At 44.3% G+C, this 23,727-nt stretch overlaps 1 protein-coding gene across 2 annotated transcripts in view; it reads left to right on the top strand.

The window, feature by feature from the left end:
• Positions 1-23,727, top strand: part of LOC122943123 (complement factor H-related protein 1-like) — a 363,452-nt gene that overhangs the window by 129,745 nt on the left and 209,980 nt on the right. For both annotated transcript variants that reach the window (XM_044300591.1, XM_044300590.1), the window contains exon 5: positions 11,319-11,501. In XM_044300591.1, the coding sequence (XP_044156526.1) occupies positions 11,319-11,501 (183 nt within the window). The remainder of the gene's footprint in view (positions 1-11,318; positions 11,502-23,727) is intronic.

Here is a 23,727-nt window from a genome sequence, read left to right as displayed (position 1 = left end):
CCAAACACCTATGACATTCCCTGTAATTTTTCATTAGCAGCTGGTGACAGCATTGACATTATATGCGGGATTTATCCCAAATACACATCCCACATACCTTTTTAAATTTGTTTGCACATACACTTCAAAATCCTACGCTACTGTACGTGTGACAGACTTTCAATCATATATAACATTTAATACGAAGAAGGCAAGCAGTAGGAGTCAGGGCAGTGGCCATGATGCTGATGGTGCACGCAGAGGCTGTGGCCCTGGGTGCGGTGAAACTGTGCCTGCTGCCAGAACACAAGAAAAACAATCATCCACGATACCTAGCTTCATGTCCCAGTTTGCAGGGCGGCGCAGGACACCAGCTGGTCGGTTGGATTGCAGCAGATAATGCTTCCAGTCGCTTAAGCACCACCCTGTCTAACACCAAGTCCAGTCTCAGTACCCAAGAGTCTGCTCAACCCAATCCTCACCCTGATCCTCATTCCTCCCACCATGGAGAGTCTGGGCAAAAAAGTGATCCCACACTCGGATATTCCGAGGCGCTCACTTGAAGAGGGACACATCTTGTGCCCTGATTACCAAACTCTTGAGCATCCACAATCACAAGAAGATGGCGGTGGGAAACGGCAATTACGGTTTAATGAGGTGGATGATGACGATACAGTGACACAGTTGCCAATAATGGCAATTACTGTCTCAAGAGGTTGATGAAGAGGATGAGACACAATTATCAATCACTGATGTAGTGGTTAGGTCAACAAGTCAGGAGGATGAGCAGAGTGAGGAAGTGGAAGAGGAGGTGGTGGACGTTGATGTCACTAACCCAACCTGGGAAGGTGGAAAGCCGAGTGAGGACAGCAGTACAGAGGGGGAGGGATCTACTGCACCGCAACAGGCTGGACGAGGCAAGGGTGTGGCAAAAGGGAGAAGGCGGGCCACACCAAACAGGCCCGCAACTGTTCCCCGGAGCACACCTTTGCGGAAAACTCCCTTGCCAAGGGGTAGGTGTTCCGAAGTCTGGCGCTTTTTTTTAGGAAAGTGCGGGCTACAAAAGAATTGTCATTTGCAACCTGTGCCATACAAAAATAAGCAGGAACGTGAACACTAGCAACCTCACCACCACCAGCATGATCCGCCACATGGCATCAAAGCACAGTAATAGGTGGTCCAAACGCCTGGGTCCACAATCTGTGTCTGCGGGTCACAACACTGCCTCCTCTTCCCCTGTGTAACATGCTGGCCAATATCCTGTCCAATACGCAGGCCTAGATGCCTCCCGCCCTGCACCTGGACCTTTGCAAGCACCATCAGCGACCACATCCACTTCTGTCTCCCAGCGCAGCATCCAAATGTCCTCACCCCAGGCCTTTGAACGCAAGTGCAAATGCCCACCCACCATAAATGCGCAGCTTTCCAAATTACTGGCCCTGAAAATGTTGCTATTTAGGCTTGTGGACACTGAGGCCTTCCACAGCCTGATGTCGGAGGCTGTCCCGTGTTACGCAGTCCCCAGCCGCCATTATTTTTCAAGGTGTGCCATGCCCACCTTACACCAACATGTGTCGCAAAACATCAAACGTGCCCTGACCAACGCAGTTACTGGGAAGTTCCACTTATCCACGGACTCGTGGACAATTGCATTCAGCTAGGAATGCTACATTTCCCTGACGACACACTGGTAGTGTTGTGAAGGGTGTGAGCGAGTCATACCCTGGGATGGCACAGGTGCTACTGATGCCAAGGATTGCATGCCCTACGTCGATCAGGGTTTCTGCCAGCACCTATGTTAGTGGCTCCAACACCCACTTCTCCTCCTCCTCCTCCACTTTCACCTCAGAATTATCTGCGTGCAGCACCAGTCATCAGTCTGTAGCTGGAAGCAGTGTAGCAATGCAGTGGGGAAGTGGCAACAGGTCGTGCTGAAGCTTATATGCTTAGGGTACAACCAGCACACCGCTGCAGAGATGTGGCAGGGTATAATAGACCAGACTGAGCTGTGGCTCTCGCCACTTAACCTAGAACCAGTAATCATGGTTGTGTTTAATAATGGCCGTAACTTTGTGGCAGCTTCGGAGTTCGGCAAGCTCACACACATGCCATGCCTAGCCCACGTCTTATACTTAGTGGTTCAGCAGTTTCTGAAACCTACCCCAGTTTGCCTAAGCTACTGGTGAAGGCGTGCTGCATGTGTGCACATTTCCGCAAGTCATCGACGGCTTCAGCCGACCTGTCAACACTGCAGCAGTGCTTGAAATTGCCAGCTCACCGGCTGTTGTGCGACGTGAGCACGCGCTGGAACTCGACGTTCCACATGTTGGCCAGGCTTTGTGAGCAGCAGAGGGCAGTAGTGTAATACCAGCTGCAACATGGTCATCGACTTTCCAGTCAGATTCCACTATTCACAAGCGAGGAGTGGGCATAGATGTCTGACCTCTGTGAGAAACTTTGAGGAATCAATAAAGATTGTGAGCAGCGATAACTCTATCAGCGTAACCATCCCACCTCTGTGTCTACTCAAATGCTCGCTGCTCACAATTAGGACAGCGCTTTGCATGTGGAAGAGGTGGAAATATGGGAAGACATTACACAGGGCGATAGCCAGATCACTCTCAGTTTGTTTTCTCAGCGCTAATTGGACAATGAAGAGGAGGAGGAGGAACAGGAGACAGTTGCCTCCGCTACAGAGGGTAGTACCCATGGAAGTGTAATTCCATCTGTTCAGCGTAAGTGGGCAGAAGAGGATAAAGAGGATTAGTTGGTACTCGCGACACACGCGTTATAAGCATTTTAGACAACACGGATTGCTGGTTGTTCACCCTTCTCGACCCCCACTGCGAAGAAAACTTATCTCTCATTCCTCTGGTGGAGAAGACGAGCAAAACGGTGCAATACCAGAAGATCCTTGTTGAAAAATTGCTCAAAAAGTTTCCATCTGCCAACACTGGCGGCAGAGTCCATAGTTCCTTGGCCAACCAAGGAGGGGATATGAAGGGAACACACTGCAGTTCCAACAGAGGCAGCGCAACACTCTCTAAAGCCTCAGACAGTTTCATGACACCCTGCCAGCACCCTCACCCAGATGCGAGGCTTAGTGTCACAAGAAGGGAAACAATTTGGAAGATAGAAGATAGTGATGGAGTACATAGCGGATCGTGTCAGTGTCCTCAATGATCCCTTAGTGCCTTACAACTACTGGGTGTCCAAGCTGGACACGTGGCACGAACTGGCACTCTACGCCTTGGAGGTGCTGGCCTGCCCTGCCACCAGCGTTTTGTCTGAGCGGATTTTTTGTGCTGCTGGTGGTATTATAACAGATAAGCATATTCACCTATCAACTTAAAATGCTGACAGGTTGACTCTTATAAAAATGAACAAGGCCTGGATTGACCATGACTTCTCAACTTCACCAAAGGAAAACTGATGAACATAAAGGCACTTTAAATGTGTTGTCTATAATGTACTGAATACACTGTATTTCCATGCACCTCTTCCACCACAAAAAACGGTATATGGTTGAATCTTCCTTTTCTCATCCTCCTCTTCCATCATATCACCATGCTTATTCGTTGCATATATTGCCCTCACATATATCATCTTTGCATATAATGTTTTACAGGGTCAGCACAGCTGCACGCCCTTGCATATACCGTATTTTTCGCCGTATAAGACGCACTTTTTCCCCCCCAAAAGTGGGGGGGAAATAGCAGTGCGTCTTATACGGCGAATGTAGCCGATTTTGCCTAGTTTTCAATGATACACCCGCCGCGATGCCGTGCGGCGGGTGTATCAGCTGTGAGGGAGGAGGGGCTGGGGGCAGCATCTGCATTTATAATGACAGCGGGGCCCGTGCAGTGACTATTCTACTACACTGTCCCCGCTTACTGTATAATCATATCCCTAATAGTTAATTCTGTGCATGTAATCGCATAATGAGCGATAATGATGAGCGCTATTACTTACAATTAGAAGCGCTCGCCGTTCGGAGCAGAGAGGAGGGAGGAGGCAGGCCGGGAGGACGGGCGCTGGCAACGTGAGTCATACGTCACGCGCCTGCGCCGCCCACTTTATGAATGAAGCAGGCGGCGTGGGCGCATGATGTATGACTCACACTGCCAGCGCTCGTCCTCCCGGCCTGCCTCCTCCCTCCTCTCTGCTCTCTGCTCCGAACGGCGAGCGCTTCTAATTGTAAGTAATAGCGCTCATCATTATCGCTCATTATGCAATTACATGCACACAATTAACTATTAGGGATATGATTATACAGTAAGCGGGGCCCGTGTAGTAGAATAGTCACTGCACGGGCCCCGCTGTCATTATAAATGCAGATGCGACCCCCACCCCCATTATAAAAGCAAATGCGACCCCCACACTTATGGAGGGGATCTGTGGATGATACATAGCATAAGATGCTATATATGTGTCATCCACAGATCCCCCCCATAACTGTCATACACAGATCCTCATAACAGTGCCATCCAGAAAGGATTCCCCATAAGTGTCACCCACAGATCCCCCATAACAGTGCGTCACCCACAGATCCCCCAGAACAACAGATCCCCCATAACAGTGTGTCATCCACAGATCCTCCATAACAGTGCATCACCCACAGACCACAATTAGTTCAAAAGCGCACCTTTTGGTTCAAATTTTTTTCTTTCTTATTTTCCTCCCCAAAAACCTAGGTGCGTCTTATACGCCGGTGCGTCTTATACGGCGAAAAATACGGTAATTTTTTACAGGGTCAGCTCACCAGCAGGCCCTCACCTACAATGTTTTACAGGGTGAGCTCATCAGCAGGCCCTCGCATATAATTTTTTAGAGGGTCAGCTCACCAGCAGGCCCTCACATATAAAGTTTTACAGGTTCAGCTCACCAGCAGGGCCTCACAAACAACCCTCACCTAAATTTTTTTACAGGGCCAGCTCACCTACAGGCCCGCACCTCAAATCTTTTACAGGGTCAGCTCACCAGCAGGCTCTCACATATCATTTTTTACAGGGTCAGATCACCAGCAGGACCTCACCTACAATCTTTTACAGGGTCAGCTCACCAGCAGGCCTACACCTAAAATCTTTTACAGGGTGAGCTCACCAGCAGGCCCTCACATATTTTTTTTACAGGGTCAGCTCACCTGCAGGCCCTCACCTGCAACCTTTTAGAGAGTCAGCTCACCAGCAGGCCCTCACCTAAAATCTTTTACAGGGTCGGCTCACCAGCAGCCCAAATCCCCTAAAATCTATTACAGGGTCAGCTCACCAGCAGACCCACACCTAAAATCTTTTACAGGGTCAGCTCACCAGCAGGCCTGCATCTCAAATATTTTGCAGCGTCAGCTCACCAGCATGCCCTTGCATATAATGTTTTATAGGGTCAGCTCACCAGCAGGCCCTCGCATATTATTTTTTTACAGGGTCAGCTCACCTGCAGGCCCTCACCTACAACCTTTTAGAGGGTCAGCTCACCAGTAGGCCCACACCTAAAATCTTTTACATGGTCAGCTCACCTGCAGGTCCGCACCTGAAATCTTTTACAGGGTCAGCTCACCAGCTGGCCCTTACCTAAAATCTTTTACAGAGTCAGCTCACCAGCTGGCCCTTACCTAAAATCTTTTAAAGGGTCAGCTCACCTGCAGGTCCTCACTTACAACCTTTTAGAGGGTCAGCTCACCAGAAGCCCTCGCATATAATTTTTTACAGGGTCAGCTCACCAGCAGACTCGCACCTAAAATCTTTTACAGTGTCAGCTCACCAGCAGGCCCGCACCTCAAATCTTTTACAGGGTCAGCTCACCAGCAGGCACTCATATAATTTTTTATAGGTTCAGCTCACCTGCAGGCCCTCACCTACAATCTTTTACAGGGTCAGCTCACTGTCACACATAGAAGGGTTATCAATAAATTGCAGTCTTTGTGCTTGGACTCCCATATTGTTGAATGGATTAGGCAGTGGCCGAGGGACAGACAACAGAGGGTTGTAGTCAATGGAGTATATTCAGACCACGGTCTTGTTACCAGTGGGGTACCTCAGGGATCTGTTCTGGGAACCATATTGTTTAATATCTTTGTCAGCGAAATTGCAGAAGGCCTCGATGATAAGGTGTGTCTTTTTGCTGATGATGCAAAGATTTGTAACAGGGTTGATGTTCCTGGAGGGATACAACAAATGAAAAAGGATTTAGGAAAACTAGAGGAATGGTCAAAAATCTGTCAACTAAAATGTAATGTTGATAAGTGCAAGATAATGCACCTGGGGTGTAAAAACCCAACATCAGAATGTAAAATCAGTGATACAGTCCTAACCTCAGTATCTGAGGAAAGGGATTTAGGGGTCGTTATTTCAGAAGACTTAAAGGTAGGCAGACAATGTCATAGAGCAGCGGGAAATGCTAGCAGAATGCTTGGGTGTATAGGGAGAGGCATTACCAGTAGAAAGAGGGAGGTGCTCATGCAGCTCTACAGAGCACTAGTGAGACCTCATTTGGAGTATTGTGCTCCGTACTGGAGACCATATCTCCAGAAGGATATTGATACTTTGGAGAGAGTTCAGAGAAGTGCTACTAAACTAGTACATGGATTGCAGGGTAAAACTTACCAGGTAAGATTAAAGGACCTTAACATGTATAGCTTGTGTGACAGGGTGTCACAATGTTTTGCAGAGAAAGTGCTGGATGGTGTGTACATTGCACCAAGTTTCCGGCACTTCATGTGTTAAAAGGCTCCAGGAAGGTTTGGTTTTCTTTGTATCCAGAAGCTTCCTGGGAAAAAAAAAGACAGTTTAGGGTCCTGGAGCCGGTCAGGGAAGAGTTGGGTGGGTTCCCTGACCACCCGGAGCCAGTCCGGGTTTTACCTGCCTGGGGGACTGCTCACACAGGTGTACTAATTAAGTCAACAGCCCTGACCCAGGAGCTTTCGCTCTGGGAGTCTGGGCAGTCTGTTTGAGAAGCTGCAAGCCTAGGAGCTCTGAGAGCGGTTAGCTTCTCCACCTAACTACTGAACTGTAAGTTGCTCTGTTTTCCCCTTGAAAATGCTTTTTGTGTTTTTGTGTTATGAGTTTAGCTAGGGCTACCGAGTGAGATAGGCAGGAGCCAGATGGCTATGTTTACTTTGTTTTTTGTTTGTTGTTTTGAGCAACTTGCTAAATAAATTGCAACAGTGTGACGCACAAGCTACAAAGGTGTTGATTGTTCCTGTTTCTGCCCAAAACAACCCCGCAGGGAGGTGTAACAGTTCACACTTGGAAGAAAGATGAGATAGAGGGAATATAATGGAAACTTTTAAAAAAAAACTGCTACAAGAGGAAATTAGAGGGGCAAAGGTTTAAAAGTGATATCAGGAAATATTACTTTACTGAGAGAGTAGTGGATGCATGGAATAGCGTGGTAGCTGTAAATACAGTGAAGGAGTTTAAGCATGCATGGGATAGGCATAAGGCTATCCTTCATAGAAGGATACTATTCATAGTATTCAGTTTATTGGGCAGACTAGATGGGCCAGATGGGTTCTTATCTGCCGACAGATTCTATGTTTCTATGTTTGTATGTGGAGATATTGCTCACATCCTCAGAAAGGAGTGGCACATTTTACAAAGAGGTCTACCAGATATAGAAGAATTTAAGGTCCCACCTATGATGGCCTACAAGAGGAACTCTAACCTACGTGACAGGGTAGTGAAAACTGATGTTGGTGGCCTGGCTGTGAGTAGACAAAGGCTTTTGGCTCCAAGAAGAAATTGCACTTTTCTATGTTTGTCTTGCTGCAATTGTGGTAACATCCTTAAAGGGGATCACTTTTCACATCCCTACAGTGGAAAAAAGCACAAGATTTATGGTTACTATACATACAGATCACGTGATGTGGTGTGTGTTATACAATGCCCCTGTAGTCTCATCTACGTAGGTGAGACTACTATGGAAATCTGTGAACGGATTAATAAACATAAAAGCACTATCCGCAATGCAAACATGGACAAACCAGTAGCCAAACATTTTGTGGAGGAGGACACTGTCAATCAATTGCGCTTTAGGGTGATAGACCATGTAGGCACCCTACTCAGGGGTGGAGACAAAGATGCTGTGCTGAGAAAAAAAGAATTGAAATGGATATACACTTTGAGGTCCTTACAGCCCTTTGGACTCAATCTTGAGTTCAATGTGGCGGGGATCAGTTAGGTCTTCATCCGCTATACATATTGGTTTATATGTTTTTATGAATGATGTCTATATGCACCCCTGGTCAAACCATCTCACTATTGGGGATATGTCTATGTAATGATCTGGTATGCCTGACCATGTTGGGATTTTTCTCACCATGGCGTGCTTGCAGCAATTATGCATATTTTTTATGAATATGTGTCTTCCCTTAACTATGAGTATATAACATACCTTGAGGTTTTCTTCTGTTAAATTCATAATCGATGTGCTAGTTTGGCATAATGTTATAGCGTGGTTAACAATAACATTTGCATTGACAGCGGTCATGTGACAGAGAAGTTTCGGTCACTTGACCTGCACGCCGGCTATGACACGGCCGATATGGGCGTCCCTGATTGGCTGCTGATGCCGCTGGTCTAATCCCACACGATTTGCTCAAACTGATGACCTGTGCCGACATCGACACACCGAGTGTTGCACAGGTCGCGATTATAGAAAGTTTATACAGGTGAGACAGGCGTATACACATTAATTAGGCATGGCTGTGAGATTCTATCTCCATTGGTTATAACCAGAGTGTGTTCATTGATCTAAGGGATTATTGGGTGACCAATATTGTGGGTGTGCATGATTTTAACTATTTATATATGGGCATTATCATTTGTAATATATGCTTGGCAAAGGCTAGATGTAGCCAAAACGTTGCTATTTTGTGCACTGTACTATGGAGTTTTGAACAATAAAGAAGTACGTGGTTGGATATGCTGCTGTGGCCTTCGCTTTCTACTGCCTACCATTGGACCACCTTGGATCTGGGGTCTTTCGCTCAGCTGTTGCATCCACACAACCAGAGCTCTGAAAAGCCGAGTTGAGTGCTGCTCCTACTCCCCCCTTTTCCTCTGTGAAAGGAACAGTCATTGTGAAAGTCACTTTTAAAGGGGCGGCCACTGTGAAAGTTACTGTTAAAGGGGCGGTCAGTGTTAAAGGGGCAGCCACTGTGAAAGTCACTGTTAAAGGGGCAGTCAGTGTTAAAGGGGCAGCCACTGTGAAAGTCACTGTTAAAGGGGTGGTCACTGTGAAAGTAACTGTTAAAGGGTCAATCACTGTGAAAGTCACTGTTAAGGGGGCGGTCTCTTTGAAAGTCACTGTTAAAGGGGCAGTCACTGTTAAAGGGACGGTCCCTGTGAAAGTCACTTTTAAAGGGGCGGTCACTGTGAAAGTCACTGTTAAAGGGGTGGTCACTGTGAAAGTTACTGTTCAAGGGGTGGTTAATATTAAAGGGGCATCCACTGTGAAAGTCAATGTTAAAGGGGTGGTCACTGTGAAAGTCACTGTTAAAGGGGCGGTCACCGTTAAAGGGGCGGCTGTTGTGAAAGTCACTGTTATTTAATATAAAATTGCAATAAATAAATACCCGATCAATGCCGGGTCATTTTCTAGTGATTGTCGATAAAATGATGGTAGTCTCTCATTCGAAGCTCTAGTGGATGGGGAGATATGGTGCCTGAAATTCAAAAGTTCAAAGTATTGTTATCCTTTTGCTGGTCAGTGTATAACATAATGTGGACACCCCAAAAGCAGTAGTATTAGAACACTTTTTCACCCCAATTATAGAATCAAGGATTTATAGAATTACTTATCTATAAGACAATATGGACACCCATATATCCGTAGTATAAGATCACTTTTTCACCCCAATTAATGACTAAAGGTGTAATAGAATTGATCTGCCTACACTGTCCCTGCGCTGTCCCAGAACTCTCCCTATCCAATATTTCACAATTAAAGGCTTTCTTTATCACTGTCCTTATCATCTGTCACTACCTGCACTCAGTTCACAGTAAAATGGCGGATACCAGGCAGGATGAGAGTTTTATATGGCTGTCACATCACAGAGGCTGGCTGCACTGCATTATGGGTGATCTCTTGTTACAGGGCTTCTTACTTTCAGTTTGCAACACTGGTGGCAACCATTTTAGGAAATTGTTGCAAATCAAATTTTTCCTAAACTTCGGATTAAATTCCACATCTTCAGCTTTGATTGGCTTAACACTAGTTAAAACCATCAAACATGCCTTTACCCATCAGTATATTTGCTATTGCTGTTATGGCCTTCAATAGCTTAGGGAGAGTTAGAAGGGAAATAAAGAGCAAAAATTCTTAAACATTAACAAAAAGAGAACATATTTTCATAAAAATCCTAGTCCTTGGAGACTAGAGGATATGCCAATTTTCACGACAATTCAAGCAACTTCTTTTTGAGAAGAATTGATTTGGACACATTCATTTTTTTTCAAAAATGTGATTATTTGGATACAAATGAATATCAAGAAACTCACTCATCCTTAATTGGCAGTCCAGCTAAAAAATATTTAGTCTCACTTCACACTTCAGTGATTAGGTCAGTGATTTTCATCAGTGATTCTGAGCTACAATCAGGTGCGGGTCAAAAACACAGAACAGGTGCAAAATGCTAATCTTTCCATTATACCTTATCTCGGTGTAGGCTCTACTTCTGGCTTTGGCTCACAATCATTGGTGATAGAAATCGGTGAACTAGGCCTTAAAGTGTGGCAAAATAATAACTGGAGTGCACAACGTTTTTTGAGAATTCTGTAAGTGAAAAAGTATTCAGAGAACATTTTCTCGTTGCTGATGTGCCATGGTTACCCTTTTCTGTTGAAAATTGAGGGCCAATAACTTTTCCTGATGTGTCTATTTAACCAAATACTTGTATTCTTCATGAAATAATTCTGGAGCATCATTCAACTGTGCACCATACTGTTCCTCTCTTACTGCTCTTAGAGAAGTGTGAATACATTGACAACTGCATGTTACCAGGAGCGTGTTCCTGCACAGACGGACGCTGTCCGATTACTGCTGATAGTAGCAGAATACAGGGACAGAGCCCCTTGACCAGAAAAATAGTAACTTCCAGTTGTCAATATATTATTTATTATCCAGAATTATCATTTTATGGACAATATGTTTACTAAAGACATGTGAGGAGATGTGACAGGTTCTTATCAAATTACAAAAGTAGAATACTGCAGTTGATGAAGTAATAAGGACAGTTCTGTAAGAAAAAAGTATGTGATATTAAGGAGAAAACAAATGTTTTATGGTGGTTTGCAATTATATTCAGTTATTACATTTACTTAATTCTGATTCTGTTTCAGGAACTGGAGCGCAGTGTGGTCCACCACCAACTGTGCAGTATGGAGACACTGTGGAGATTAGAAAAGTTGTCTATAGATCTGGTGAGAAGGTGGAATTTAGATGCCCAGAATATTATATTCTTGACGGAAATAGGTTTGCCACATGTTTGAATGGTGTCTGGAATGAAGCACCAGTTTGTATAGGTAAGTTCATTCTAATGCATTGCAATGTGTACGCAAATAACATAGAGGAACTGAATTTCTGTCACTATGGCTACTTTCACATATGTGTTTTCCTTGGTGGCAGAGGATCTCAAAACCAGAGGAAAACGCTTCCGTTCGATTTAATTCAACTAGCTGTATCCGTTCCAATTCAATGCGGTTGTATTAAATCAAAAACCACCAAACCAGATCCGGCACTAACACCATCATAAATCAATGGGTGAGGGATCCTGCGCCGGATTTTTCCTGTCTGAAATTTTTTTTATCAGACACCACTGACTTACATTGTTTGCAATGCTGGATCTGGCTTGTTCAGTTCTGCAAACCGGACACGAAACCACAGTTTGCAACGGTTTTGTGTCCAATCACAGAATGCAAATAAACTGCATTCTTATGCATTCCATTCTGGTTTGGGCAGTTTTGTCCCCAGTGACAATGAACAGGGACAAAACTGAAGCATGTTCCTCCGGTTTTGAGATCCTCTTTCGGATCTCAAACCCGGAAAGGAAAATGCACATTTGAAACTAGCCTATTAGGATTATAGAGATTTTCACCTACAGAATCGGGGTGTGAAAGTATTGTAGTGTTGTATAATAAGAGCAGAGTGGATGAGGTTTCAACAAATTCCATTGACATGTTGCATAGAAAATCCAGAGCTGTATTGACCACTAGGAACTGGAGGTCTAGTGCCTAGGGTGCTCCTTGTGAGAAGAATTGGTGCCAGTTACTAGGAATGGGGGAGAGGGATAGACAATGTAGTCTGCAGAGTGACAAAGAGCAAACTGTCAGAGAAGGGGAAGTCACTGCTGAATAGAAAGCACTAGGTGTAAGTTCTGTACACTCGACTAGTCCTAACTGTTTTCTGATGGTTAAATTTGTCATTGGAGAGGAAAGCACTCCCCACAATATAGATGAAAACCATGATGTATATATAGACGGGGTGAGAATCTTGGTGTGAGCTATGCGTCGTTGAATCTTTGTGCCGCTATCTGCAGCAAAAATATGTGTAATTTAGGCATATTTCTGTTTAATAAATTACCACCAAAGTGTATAATTCTCTATCAGCACCGATTTATGAGAGATTCATTTTATGAAACTAATCTGATGATCACTTTATAGGCAGAGGTAAAGGTCTAGACTGGACCTTGGTGAATCGATGGATGTCATATATCACAATTTTTCCAAAGTATTCGATATAGAGATGAGCGAACTACTTAAATTGGTTTTGTGTCAGACAGGTCGAATCTTTCAAAAAATATTATGTGTCTGAATTGATTTTAACAACTAGTATATGACACTCTAAGGTCTCCTAGGACGCATCATTTTTCTCAGTTTTTTTTACTTTTGTTCTTTCTCAACCACCTCCATCTTTAACACAATGACGGCAATAGTAATTAATGTGAAAGTCACACTAATTTACCGGTTGTGAGGATTTGCTCTGGTAGGCAGGGTAAGCGGACGCAGTACAGAGGCAAAACAAGTTTGTAAATCAAAATGTCAGTGTTTATTAAGGCAAAAGAAAAATGACTCATTCCAGTCTTGGTATTGATTCACACAATGAAAAGTCCATAGAACAGACACGTCCCCTTGCTAGCCGTTTTATCCCCGGCAGTCCACAGCAGGCTTTAGGGGACTGTTTCCCAGCGCGCAGCCCTCATGCGGCTCCCAACCTTCCAGCACAGCACCATACTTCAGATCCCAAAACAGAAATTCAGCTGCTGAGCCCAGCTGCCTATTTAGAGGACAGCCAGGTGCTGCCAAAACCCGGATCGGCACTTAAACTCTGGTCCGGTATTTGATCTCACCATGTTGGGAAGAAAATACTTGCCTTCCCAAACAAAACCCCTTGCTATGTCACACGGTGTATAGCTATGTGTAAACATATAAAACACACTGCATTTGTAATGCTTTTTCCATATTACAGTTAGGTAAGGTAAGGTCTAAGGTGTGTAGAGATAATAGTGGCATGTGGTAATAAATAGTATTGGCAGAAGTAGCAGCACAGCATGGAAAAGACACGGCAGTAGATGCCTTTTCAGCTGTTATGGGGTAGTAGTAGTAGTAGTAGTAGTAGTAGAAGCAGTGAAAACTGTGTAAGGGAAATTGTAATGACAGTAGGGGGAATAGCACCTGCAGCGGTGGTGGCAGCATCAGTATCCATACAATATAGAACATGATGGTAGGTAAGCAAACCGAGGCAGTGGCAGGATGGGGCTGGCAATAAATAACCACCATCAGCAATAGCAGGTCTACATATCGGCATCAACCGAAGGTGTGTGAAAATCCTTAGCATCTGATCGGTGGGGAGTCCGACACCTGGGACCCCTGCTGATCAGCAGTTTGAGAAGGCAATGGCACTGTTCACTTGAATCGAGCTTAGCCCCGCCCAGGCCATTGATACTAGTCGTGACGTCACTGGTTCTGCGGTAAACAGCGAGAAGGCCGTGGTGCCGCTGCCTTCTCAAACAGCTGATCGGCAGGAGATCCGGGTGCCGGACCTCCGCCGATCAGATGCTGATTATGTATCCAGAGGATAGATCATCAGTTTAAAAAAACTGCAGAACCCCTTTAAGGATCCATGTCTTTTTCATTTTGACAAATGTAATGTTTTGTACACTGGCGAAGTGCTGAAACCCCTCTCTGAGATGACAATGGAGGCTGGACTAGACAGTACAGCAAGAGCAAACTGTGCCACTGTTCCAATCTGCCTACCTAAAAGTCCATGGTGTAAAGGAATGGGGTATGTGATGGGATAAATGACAATCATTTAGAAAATTAGTTAATTTGAAACAATCTTTTGAAAAAAAAAATTAACAGAAGTACAAATATCATATAACAGAATTCAATTTTAGAGAAAGCGTGGAACTGTACCACATTTCCATGATAATAAGACAATTTTTATGGCCACCTGGCAAAAACTCTAGTCTTTCATATGGCAAAAGTAGAGAACAGCACCACAAATACCACAACAAAGTGGTATGTGTCACACTCTAGTGTGGGAGTGAAACTCCACACCGGAGGAAAAAGGAAATAAGGCCTGAAAACTTAGGGAATGAAGATGGACACCTCCTAGTGAAAACCCTAATCAAAGCCCTGACTGACTACCAGTATGAACAGACCCCAGAGGTAGGTGAGTTCATACACGGGAATACCTAAAGTTCTATCTAACCCTAAAGAACCCTGGTACTAATGACAGGAATGAAACATCCTGTTCCTCCTAAAGGAAGGATGAACGGGAGTCTCCCTTAGGCCTAATACAAAACAACAAAGAAATACAAAACAGAGAAAATCCAAAATACAAAGGGAAAGGTAACACTTAGGCGTCTTTGACACGGGCGTTGAAAAGGTGTGGGTGCGTTGCGATTTTTCCGCGCGAGTGCAAAACATTGTCATGCGTTTTGCACTCGTGCGAGAAAAATTGCGCGTGTTTGGTACCCAAACCCGAACTTCTTCACAGAAGTTCAGGCTTGGGATCGTGTTCTGTAGATTGTATTATTTTCCCTTATAACATGGTTATAAGGGAAAATAATAGCATTCTGAATACAGAATGCATAGTCAAATTACGCAGGAGGGGTTAAAAATAAAATAAAAATGATTTAACTCACCTCAGTCTACTTGTTCGCATAGCCCGGCATCTCCTTCTGTCTCCTTTGCTGAACAGGACCTGGGGTAAGCATTAATTACATGGACAGGACCTGTGATGACGTCACTCCGGTCATCACATGGTCCGTCACATGATCTTTTACCATGTGGAGGATCTTTTACCTCCTTTTCTTCTCACTAATAGAGCTTTCATTTGGTGGTATTTCATTGCTGCTGACATTTTTACTTTTTTGTTATTAATTGAAATTAGCTAAAATTTTTGTCAAAAAATGATATTTTTCACTTTCAGTTGTAAAATTTTTCAAAAAACGATATCTATATATACATTTTTCTCTAAATTTATTGTTCTACATGCCTTTGATAAAAAAAAAATGTTTGGGTAAAAAAAAATGGTTTGGGTAAAAGTTATAGCGTTTACAAACTATGGTACAAAAATGTGAATTTCCGCTTTTTGAAGCAGCTCTGACTTTCTGAGCACCTGTAATGTTTCCGGAGGTTCTACAATGCCCAGACAGTAGAAAACCCCCACAAATAACCCCATTTCGGAAAGTAGACACCCTAAGGTATTCGCTGATGGGCATAGTGAGTTTATAGAACTTTTTATTTTTTGTCACAAGTTAGGCTACTTTCACACTAGCGTTCGGGCGGATCCGTTCTGAACGGATCCGCTCATAATAATGCAGACGGAGGCTCCGTTCAGAACGGATCCGTCTGCATTATATTAGCAAAAAAAAGCTAAAGTGTGAAAATAGCCTGGGACGGATCCGTCCAGACTTTCAATGTAAAGTCAATGGGGGACGGATCCGCTTGAAGATTGAGCCACATTGTGGCCTCTTCAAACGGATCCGTCCCCATTGACTTACATTGTAAGTCTGGACGGATCCGCACGGATCCGCACGCCTCCGCACGGCCAGGCGGACACCCGAACGCTGCAAGCAGCGTTCAGCTGTCCGCCTGTCCGTGCGGAGGCGAGCGGAGCGGAGGCTGAACGCCGCCAGACTGATGCAGTCTGAGCGGATCCGCATCCATTCAGACTGCATCAGGGCTGGACGGCTGCGTTCGGGTCCGCTCGTGAGCCCCTTCAAACGGAGCTCACGAGCGGACACCCGAACGCTAGTGTGAAAGCAGCCTTAGCGGAAAATGATGATTTTTTCTTTTTTTTTCTTACAAAGTCTCATATTCCACTAACTTGTGACAAAAAATTAAAACTTCCATGAACTCACTTTGCCCATCACGAAATACCTTGGGGTGTCTTCTTTCCAAAATGGGGTCACTTGTAGGGTAGTTATACTGCACTGGCATTTTAGGGGCCCTAATGTGTGAGTAGTTTGAAATCAAAATGTGTAAAAAATGCCCTGTGAAATCCTAAAGGTGCTCTTTGGAATGTGGGCCCCTTTGCTCACCTAGGCTGCAAAAAAGTGTCACACATGTGGTATTGCCGTACTCAGGAGAAGTTGGGAAATGTGTTTTGGGGTGTCATTTCACATATACCCATGCTGGGTGAGAGAAATATCTTGGCAAAAGACAACTTTTCTAATTTTTTTATACAAAGTTGGCATTTGACCAAGATATTTATCTCGCCCAGCATGGGTATATGTAAAATGACACCCCAAAACATATTTCCTAACTTCTCCTGAGTACTGCAATACCACATGTGTGACACTTTTTTGCGGCCTAGGTGGGCAAAGGGGCCCACATTCCAAAGAGCACCTTTAGGATTTCACAGGGCATTTTTTACACATTTTGATTTCAAACTACTTCTCACGCATTAGGGCCCCTAAAAAGCCAGGGCAGTATAACTACCCCACAAATTACCCCATTTTGGAAAGAAGACACCCTAAGGTATTCCGTGAGGGGCATGGCAAGTTCCTAGAATTTTTTTTTTTTTGTAACAAGCTAGTGGAATCTGAGACTTTGTAAGAAAAAAATAAAAATAAATCATCATGTTCCGATAACTTGTGACAAAAAATAAAAAATTCTAGGAACTCGCCATGCCCCTCACGGAATACCTTGGGGTGTCTTCTTTCCAAAATGGGGTCACTTGTGGGGTAGTTATACTGCCCTGGGATTTTAGGGGCCCTAATGTGTGAGAAGTAGTTTGAAATCAAAATGTGTAAAAAATGAAATGTGAAATCCTAAAGGTGCTCTTTGGAATGTGGGCCCTTGCTGGATGAGAGAAATATCTCAGCAAAATACAACTTTTCCCATTTTTTTATACAAAGTTGGCATTTAACCAAGATATTTCTCTCACCCAGCATGGGTAAATGTAAAAAGACACCCCAAAACACATTGCCAAACTTCTCCTGAGTATGGCGATACCACATGTATGACACTTTTTTGCAGCCTAACACACAGCACTAAAACAAGGAGTTCGAGTGCTGTGTGTGGTTTGGTGGGAGTGATTGCAGGTGGCTGAGTGTGGATTGCAGCAGAGATCATTAAAAGTTAAGTGTTTGTATTCTAGTACTGCCATTTAAACCTTTTTTTTTTTTTCTCTGCTTAATTAAGGGGAGTGCCCTGGGCAACCAGGTGCTATAAATTGACCACTAAAACTCTCTAGAGCCTGCTCTTCCTGGGGCTTGCTCTACTAAGTGGGCTTCTTATTAAGTGGAGTTAAAAAAACAAGGAGTTTAAGAAAAGGAGTTTGGAAACTAAGGTTGGATATAATTTCCTTGTGTGTTGTTGGCTTGGTTTTGCGTAGCCCTTCGGCTACAGCAGACAGGGTCTAGGTCTGAAACATATATACTGTTTTACTTTTTTACTGTTGTAATCCCCATTTAGTATGTGTTGCACAATTTACAACGCTGTCCAGTGCACATCATGCATGATGTATGCAGTCCTGGAACAGGAGTTCAAGGGTGCATATCTTTGTTCTAGATGTGAGCAAATAACCCGTTTGGAATCGCAAATCGAGTCTCTAAACGGGCAAGTTGCAACACTGAGAGGCATTGATAATTTGCAAAAGAGTTTGCTTCTCACCGAGCAAGCACTCTTTGGGGTAGATGAGGGGGAGGGTGACAGAGAGGAGGCTGAGGAAAGTGAGGTAGCTAGCTGGGTAACAGTTAGAAAGCGGGGTAGAGGGAAGAGTGCCAGGGAGGCTAGCCCTGATCTGACACACCCCAACAAGTTTGCACGTTTGGCAGATGAGGGGGATGTCAGTCCGGGGACGGCACTGCTGCAGCCGGACACTTCCTCTGCCAGTCAGGGGAATGTCAGCTCCAGTAAGCAGGGAACCAGGAGAGCAGGGCAGGCCAGACAGGTGCTGGTAGTGGGCGACTCCATTTTTAGGGGAACAGATAGGGAAATCTGTCACAAAGACCGTGATCGCCAAACAGTGTGCTGTCTTCCTGGCGCTAGAGTTCGACACATCACGGATCGGGTTGACAGATTACTGGGAGGGGCTGGAGAAGATCCAGCGGTCATGGTCCATATCGGAACCAATGACAAAGTTAGAGGTAGGTGGAGAGTCCTTAAAAATGATTTCAGGGATTTAGGTCAAAAGCTGAGGGCAAGGACCTCAAAGGTAGTATTTTCCGAAATACTGCCTGTACCACGAGCCACACAAGAAAGGCAACGGGAGATTATGGAGATTAACAAGTGGCTCAAGAACTGGTGTAGGAAGGAGGGGTTTGGGTTCCTGGAGAACTGGGCCGATTTTTCTATCGGCTACAGGCTCTATCGTAGGGACGGGCTGCACCTCAATGGGGAAGGGGCAGCTGTGCTGGGGAGAAAGATGGCTAGAAGGTTGGAGGAGTGTTTAAACTAGGGACTGGGGGGGAGGGTAATTACATTATAGGAGGGGAAGATAGTGCAGATACAGACCGGGGGCAAGGTAATGGGACTGGGGGAGGAATGGAAGGAGGGACTAGAACAGTTCAGAAGGAAAGGTGTAGGGTAAAAAATATACATAAACCTCTCAAATGTATGTATACTAATGCCAGAAGTCTAACTAATAAAACTGGGGAGCTGGAATTAGTGATGTGTGAGGAGGACTATGACATAGTGGGAATAACTGAGACATGGCTGGATGATAGCTATGACTGGGCGGTTAATGTACAAGGTTACAGTCTATTTAGAAAGGATCGTCAAAACCGGAGAGGGGGAGGGGTCTGCCTCTATGTAAAGTCCGGTCTAAAGCCCACACTCCGCGAAGATATAAGTGAGGGACATGAACATGTGGTGTCAGTGTGGGTAGAGATACATGGAGCTAAAAACAACAATACATTACTAATAGGAGTTTACTATAAACCACCTAATATACTAGAGTCCACAGAAAATCTATTACTAAACGAGATAGACGAGGCGGCAAATCATAATGAAGTGGTTATTATGGGGGACTTCAACTACCCAGATATAGACTGGGAAACTGAAACTTGTATATCTCATAAAGGAAACAGGTTCTTGGCAATAACCAAAGACAATTACCTCTCCCAACTGGTTCAGGACCCGACTAGAGGGACGGCCATACTGGACTTAGTATTAACCAATAGGCCGGACAGAACAACAGACGTGCAGGTTGGGGGACACCTGGGAAATAGTGACCACAAAGTAATAACCTTCCAATTATCATTCAAAAGAGCGTTTCTACAGGGAGGAACAAAAATACCAAACTTCAAAAAAGCTAAATTTAGCCAACTAAGAGAGGCCATAGGCCAAACTAACTGGGACAAAGTCCTCAAAAATAAAAATACAGCCACAAAATGGGATATCTTTAAAAACATCCTAAAATCTCATTGTGAGAGGTACATACCGTATGGGAATAAAAGGTTAAGGAACAAAAAGAAACCAATGTGGATAAATAGAACTGTAACGAAAGCAATAAATGACAAAAAGAAAGCATATCATTCACTGAAACAGGAAGGTAGCACGGAAGCACTTAAAAACTATAAGGAAAAAAATAGAACATGTAAAAAACAAATAAAAGCGGCCAAACTAGAGACCGAGAGATTAATTGCCAAAGAGAGTAAAATTAACCCTAAAATGTTCTTCAATTATATAAATGTTAAAAAGTATAAATCTGAAGGTGTCGGCCCTTTAAAGAGTAATGAGGGGGAAGTAGCAGAGAGCCATGAGGAGAAAGCAAAGCTGTTTTTCTCCAATGTATTCACTGAGGAAAATAAATTGTCAGATGACATGCAGAATGCAAAAATAAAATCCCCATTAAAAGTGCCCTGTCTGACCCAGTAAGAAGTACATCAGCGACTTAAAAAGATTAAAATAGACAAATCGCCAGGACTGGATGACATACACCCCCGTATCCTAAAGGAATTAAGTAATGTCATAGCCAGACCCTTATTTCTGATATTTGCAGACTCTATACTGACAGGGAATGTCCCACAGGATTGGCGCATGGCAAATGTGGTGCCAATATTCAAAAAGGGGCCAAAAACAGAGCCTGGAAACTATAGGCCGGTAAGTTTAACATCTGTTGTGGGTAAACTGTTTGAAGGTTTTCTGAGAGATGCTATATTAGAGCATCTCAACAGAAATAAGCAAATAACGCCATATCAGCATGGCTTCGTGAGGGATCGGTCATGTCAGACTAATTTAATCAGTTTCTATGAGGAGGTAAGTTCTAGACTTGACAGCGGCGAATCAATGGATGTCGTGTATCTGGACTTCTCCAAAGCATTTGACACTGTACCACATAAAAGGTTAGTATATAAAATGAGAATTCTCGGACTGGGAGAAAACATCTGTATGTGGGTAAGTAACTGGCTCAATGATAGAAAACAGAGGGTGGTTATTAATGGTAAATACTCAGATTGGGTCACTGTCATTAGTGGGGTACCTCAGGGGTCAGTATTGGGCCCTATTCTCTTCAATATATTTATTAATGATCTTGTAGAAGGCTTGCATAGTAAAGTGTCAATTTTCGCAGATGACACTAAACTGTGTAAAGTAATTTACACTGATGAGGACAGTATACTACTACAGAGGGATCTGGATAGACTGGAGGCTTGGGCAGATAAGTGGCAGATGGGGTTTAACACTGATAAATGTAAAGTTATGCACATGGGAAGGAAAAATGCAAGTCAACCGTACATACTAAATGGTAAAACACTCGGTAACACTGACATGGAAAAGGATCTAGGAATTTTAATAAACAGCAAACTAAGCTGCAAAAACCAGTGTCAGGCAGCTGCTGCCAAGGCCAACAAGATAATGGGTTGCATCAGAAGGGGCATAGATTCCCGTGATAAGAACATAGTCCTACCACTTTACAAATCGCTAGTCAGACCACACATGGAGTACTGTGTACAGTTCTGGGCTCCTGTAAACAAGGCAGACATAGCAGAGCTGGAGAAGGTCCAGAGGAGGGCATCTAAAGTAATAACTGGAATGGGGCAACTACAGTACCCTGAAAGATTATCAAAATTAGGGTTATTCACTTTAGAAAAAAGACGACTGAGGGGAGATCTAATTAATATGTAAAAATATATCAGGGGTCAGTACAGAGATCTATCCCATCAGCTATTTATCCCCAGGACTGTGACTGTGACGAGGGGACATCCTCTGCGTCTGGAGGAAAGAAGGTTTGTACACAAACATAGAAAAGGATTCTTTACGGTAAGAGCAGTGAGACTGTGGAACTCTCTGCCTGAGGAGGTGGTGATGGTGAGTACAATAAAGGAATTCAAGAGGGGCCTGGAAGTATTTCTGGAGCTTAATAATATTACAGGCTATAGCTACTACAGAGGGGTCTTCCTCTGGATCAACTTGCGGGATAACAGGCCGAACTGGATGGACAAATGTCTTTTTTCGGCCTTATGTACTATGTTACTATGTTACTAGATGCGCAAAGTGGCCCAAATTCCTTTTAGGAGGGCATTTTTAGACATTTGGATCCCAGACTTCTCACGCTTTAGGGCCCCTAAAATGCCAGGGCAGTATAAATACACCACATGTGACCCCATTTTGGAAAGAAGACACCTCAAGGTATTCAATGAGGGGCTTGGCGAGTACATAGAATATATTTTTGGGGGGCACAAGTTAGAGGAAATTGATTTTAATTTTAATTTTTCTCACAAAGTCTCTCTTTCCGCTAACTTGGGACAAAAAGTTCAATCTTTTATGGACTCAATATTCCCCTCAGTGAATACCTTGGGGTGTCTTCTTTCCGAAATGGGGTCACATGTACGGTATTTATACTGCCCTGGAAATTTAGGGGCCCTAAAGCGTGAGAAGAAGCCTGGAATATAAATGTCTAAAAAATGTTTACTCGTTTGGATTCCGTGAGGGGTATGGTGAGTTAGTGGAATATGAGACTTTGTAAGAAAAAAAAACAAAAAACATGAAATAAAAAATAAAATCTATTTCCGCTAACTTGTGCCCAAAAAAATTCTAAATGGAGCCACAGGGGAGTGATCAATGACAGGGGGGTGGTCAGGGAATCTATATGGGGTGATCACCACCCTGTCATTGATCAACGCCCTGTAAGGCTCCAGTCAGATGTCCGTATATGTTTTGCAGATCCGTGGTTTCCCTGTTTTGCGGATCCACAGATCCGCAAAACACATACGGGCGTCTGAATGGAGCCTTACAAGGGGGTGAGCAATGACAGAGGGATGATCACCCCATATAGACTCCTTGATCACCCCCCTGTCATTGATCACCCCCTGTAAGGCTCCATTCAGACGTCCGTATGTGTTTTGCGGATCAATCCATGGATCCGTAACACACATATGGACGTCTGAATGGAGACTTACAGGGGGGTGATCAATGACAGGGGGGTGAGCAGGGAGTCTATATGGGGTGATCAGGGGTTAATAAGGGGTTAATAAGTGACAGGGGGGTGTAGTGTAGTGTGGTGATTTATGCTCCTTATTACTGAGCTGCCTGTGTCCTCTGGTGGTCGACCCAAGCAAAAGGGACCACCAGAGGACCAGGTAGCAGGTATATTAGACACTGTTATCAAAACAGCATCTAATATACCTGTTAGGGGTAAAAAAAAATCGCATCTACAGCCTGCCAGCGAACGATCGCCGCTGGCAGGCTGGAGATCCACTTGCTCACCTTCCGATCCTGTGAACGCGCGCGCCTGTGTGCGAGATGATGCATAGATGCATCACTCTGCCTGAGACAGCCGCCTTTGGACCGCGATCCAGCGTTAGGCGGTCCGGAGGCGGTTAATAAATGTGTATGGTTTTTTCTATTTTATTTTTACTACTTAACAGTCCCACAAGGGGACTATAATATACAGTATTTTGATTGCCTTTAAAATGTAATGCATTATCTCTATAATGCATTACATTTCAATAGCAATGCTTTTCAAAGATTGACCAGCAGGCTGCGCCAGAGAGGCATAGCCTTCTGGAGAGAACTGAAGACAGGCTTGGTGCCCTGATCGGAAGAGAGGTAAGCTTCCCAACACATCAGCACCCCGCAATCTTATTTTCGGGGTGCTGATTGGAGACAGAAGGAGTCCGCTCCCTCGGTCACCACTTTACATGCAGCAGGCGCCATTGCGCCCGGCATGTAAAGGGTTAAACAGCCCGGATCGGCACTTCTGACGGTCCGGGCTGTTAGAGCAGTGCCCCGGCTCTCATGTGAGAGCCTGGTCCGCGCTCCCCGATGCACGGGCGAGCCGTGCAGCGCTTAGACT

Source organism: Bufo gargarizans, chromosome 7 (assembly GCF_014858855.1).
Source record: "Bufo gargarizans isolate SCDJY-AF-19 chromosome 7, ASM1485885v1, whole genome shotgun sequence".
NCBI lineage: Eukaryota > Metazoa > Chordata > Amphibia > Anura > Bufonidae > Bufo > Bufo gargarizans.
The sequence above is the reverse complement of the archived record's forward strand: the minus strand, read 5'-3'. Positions and strand labels throughout refer to the sequence as shown.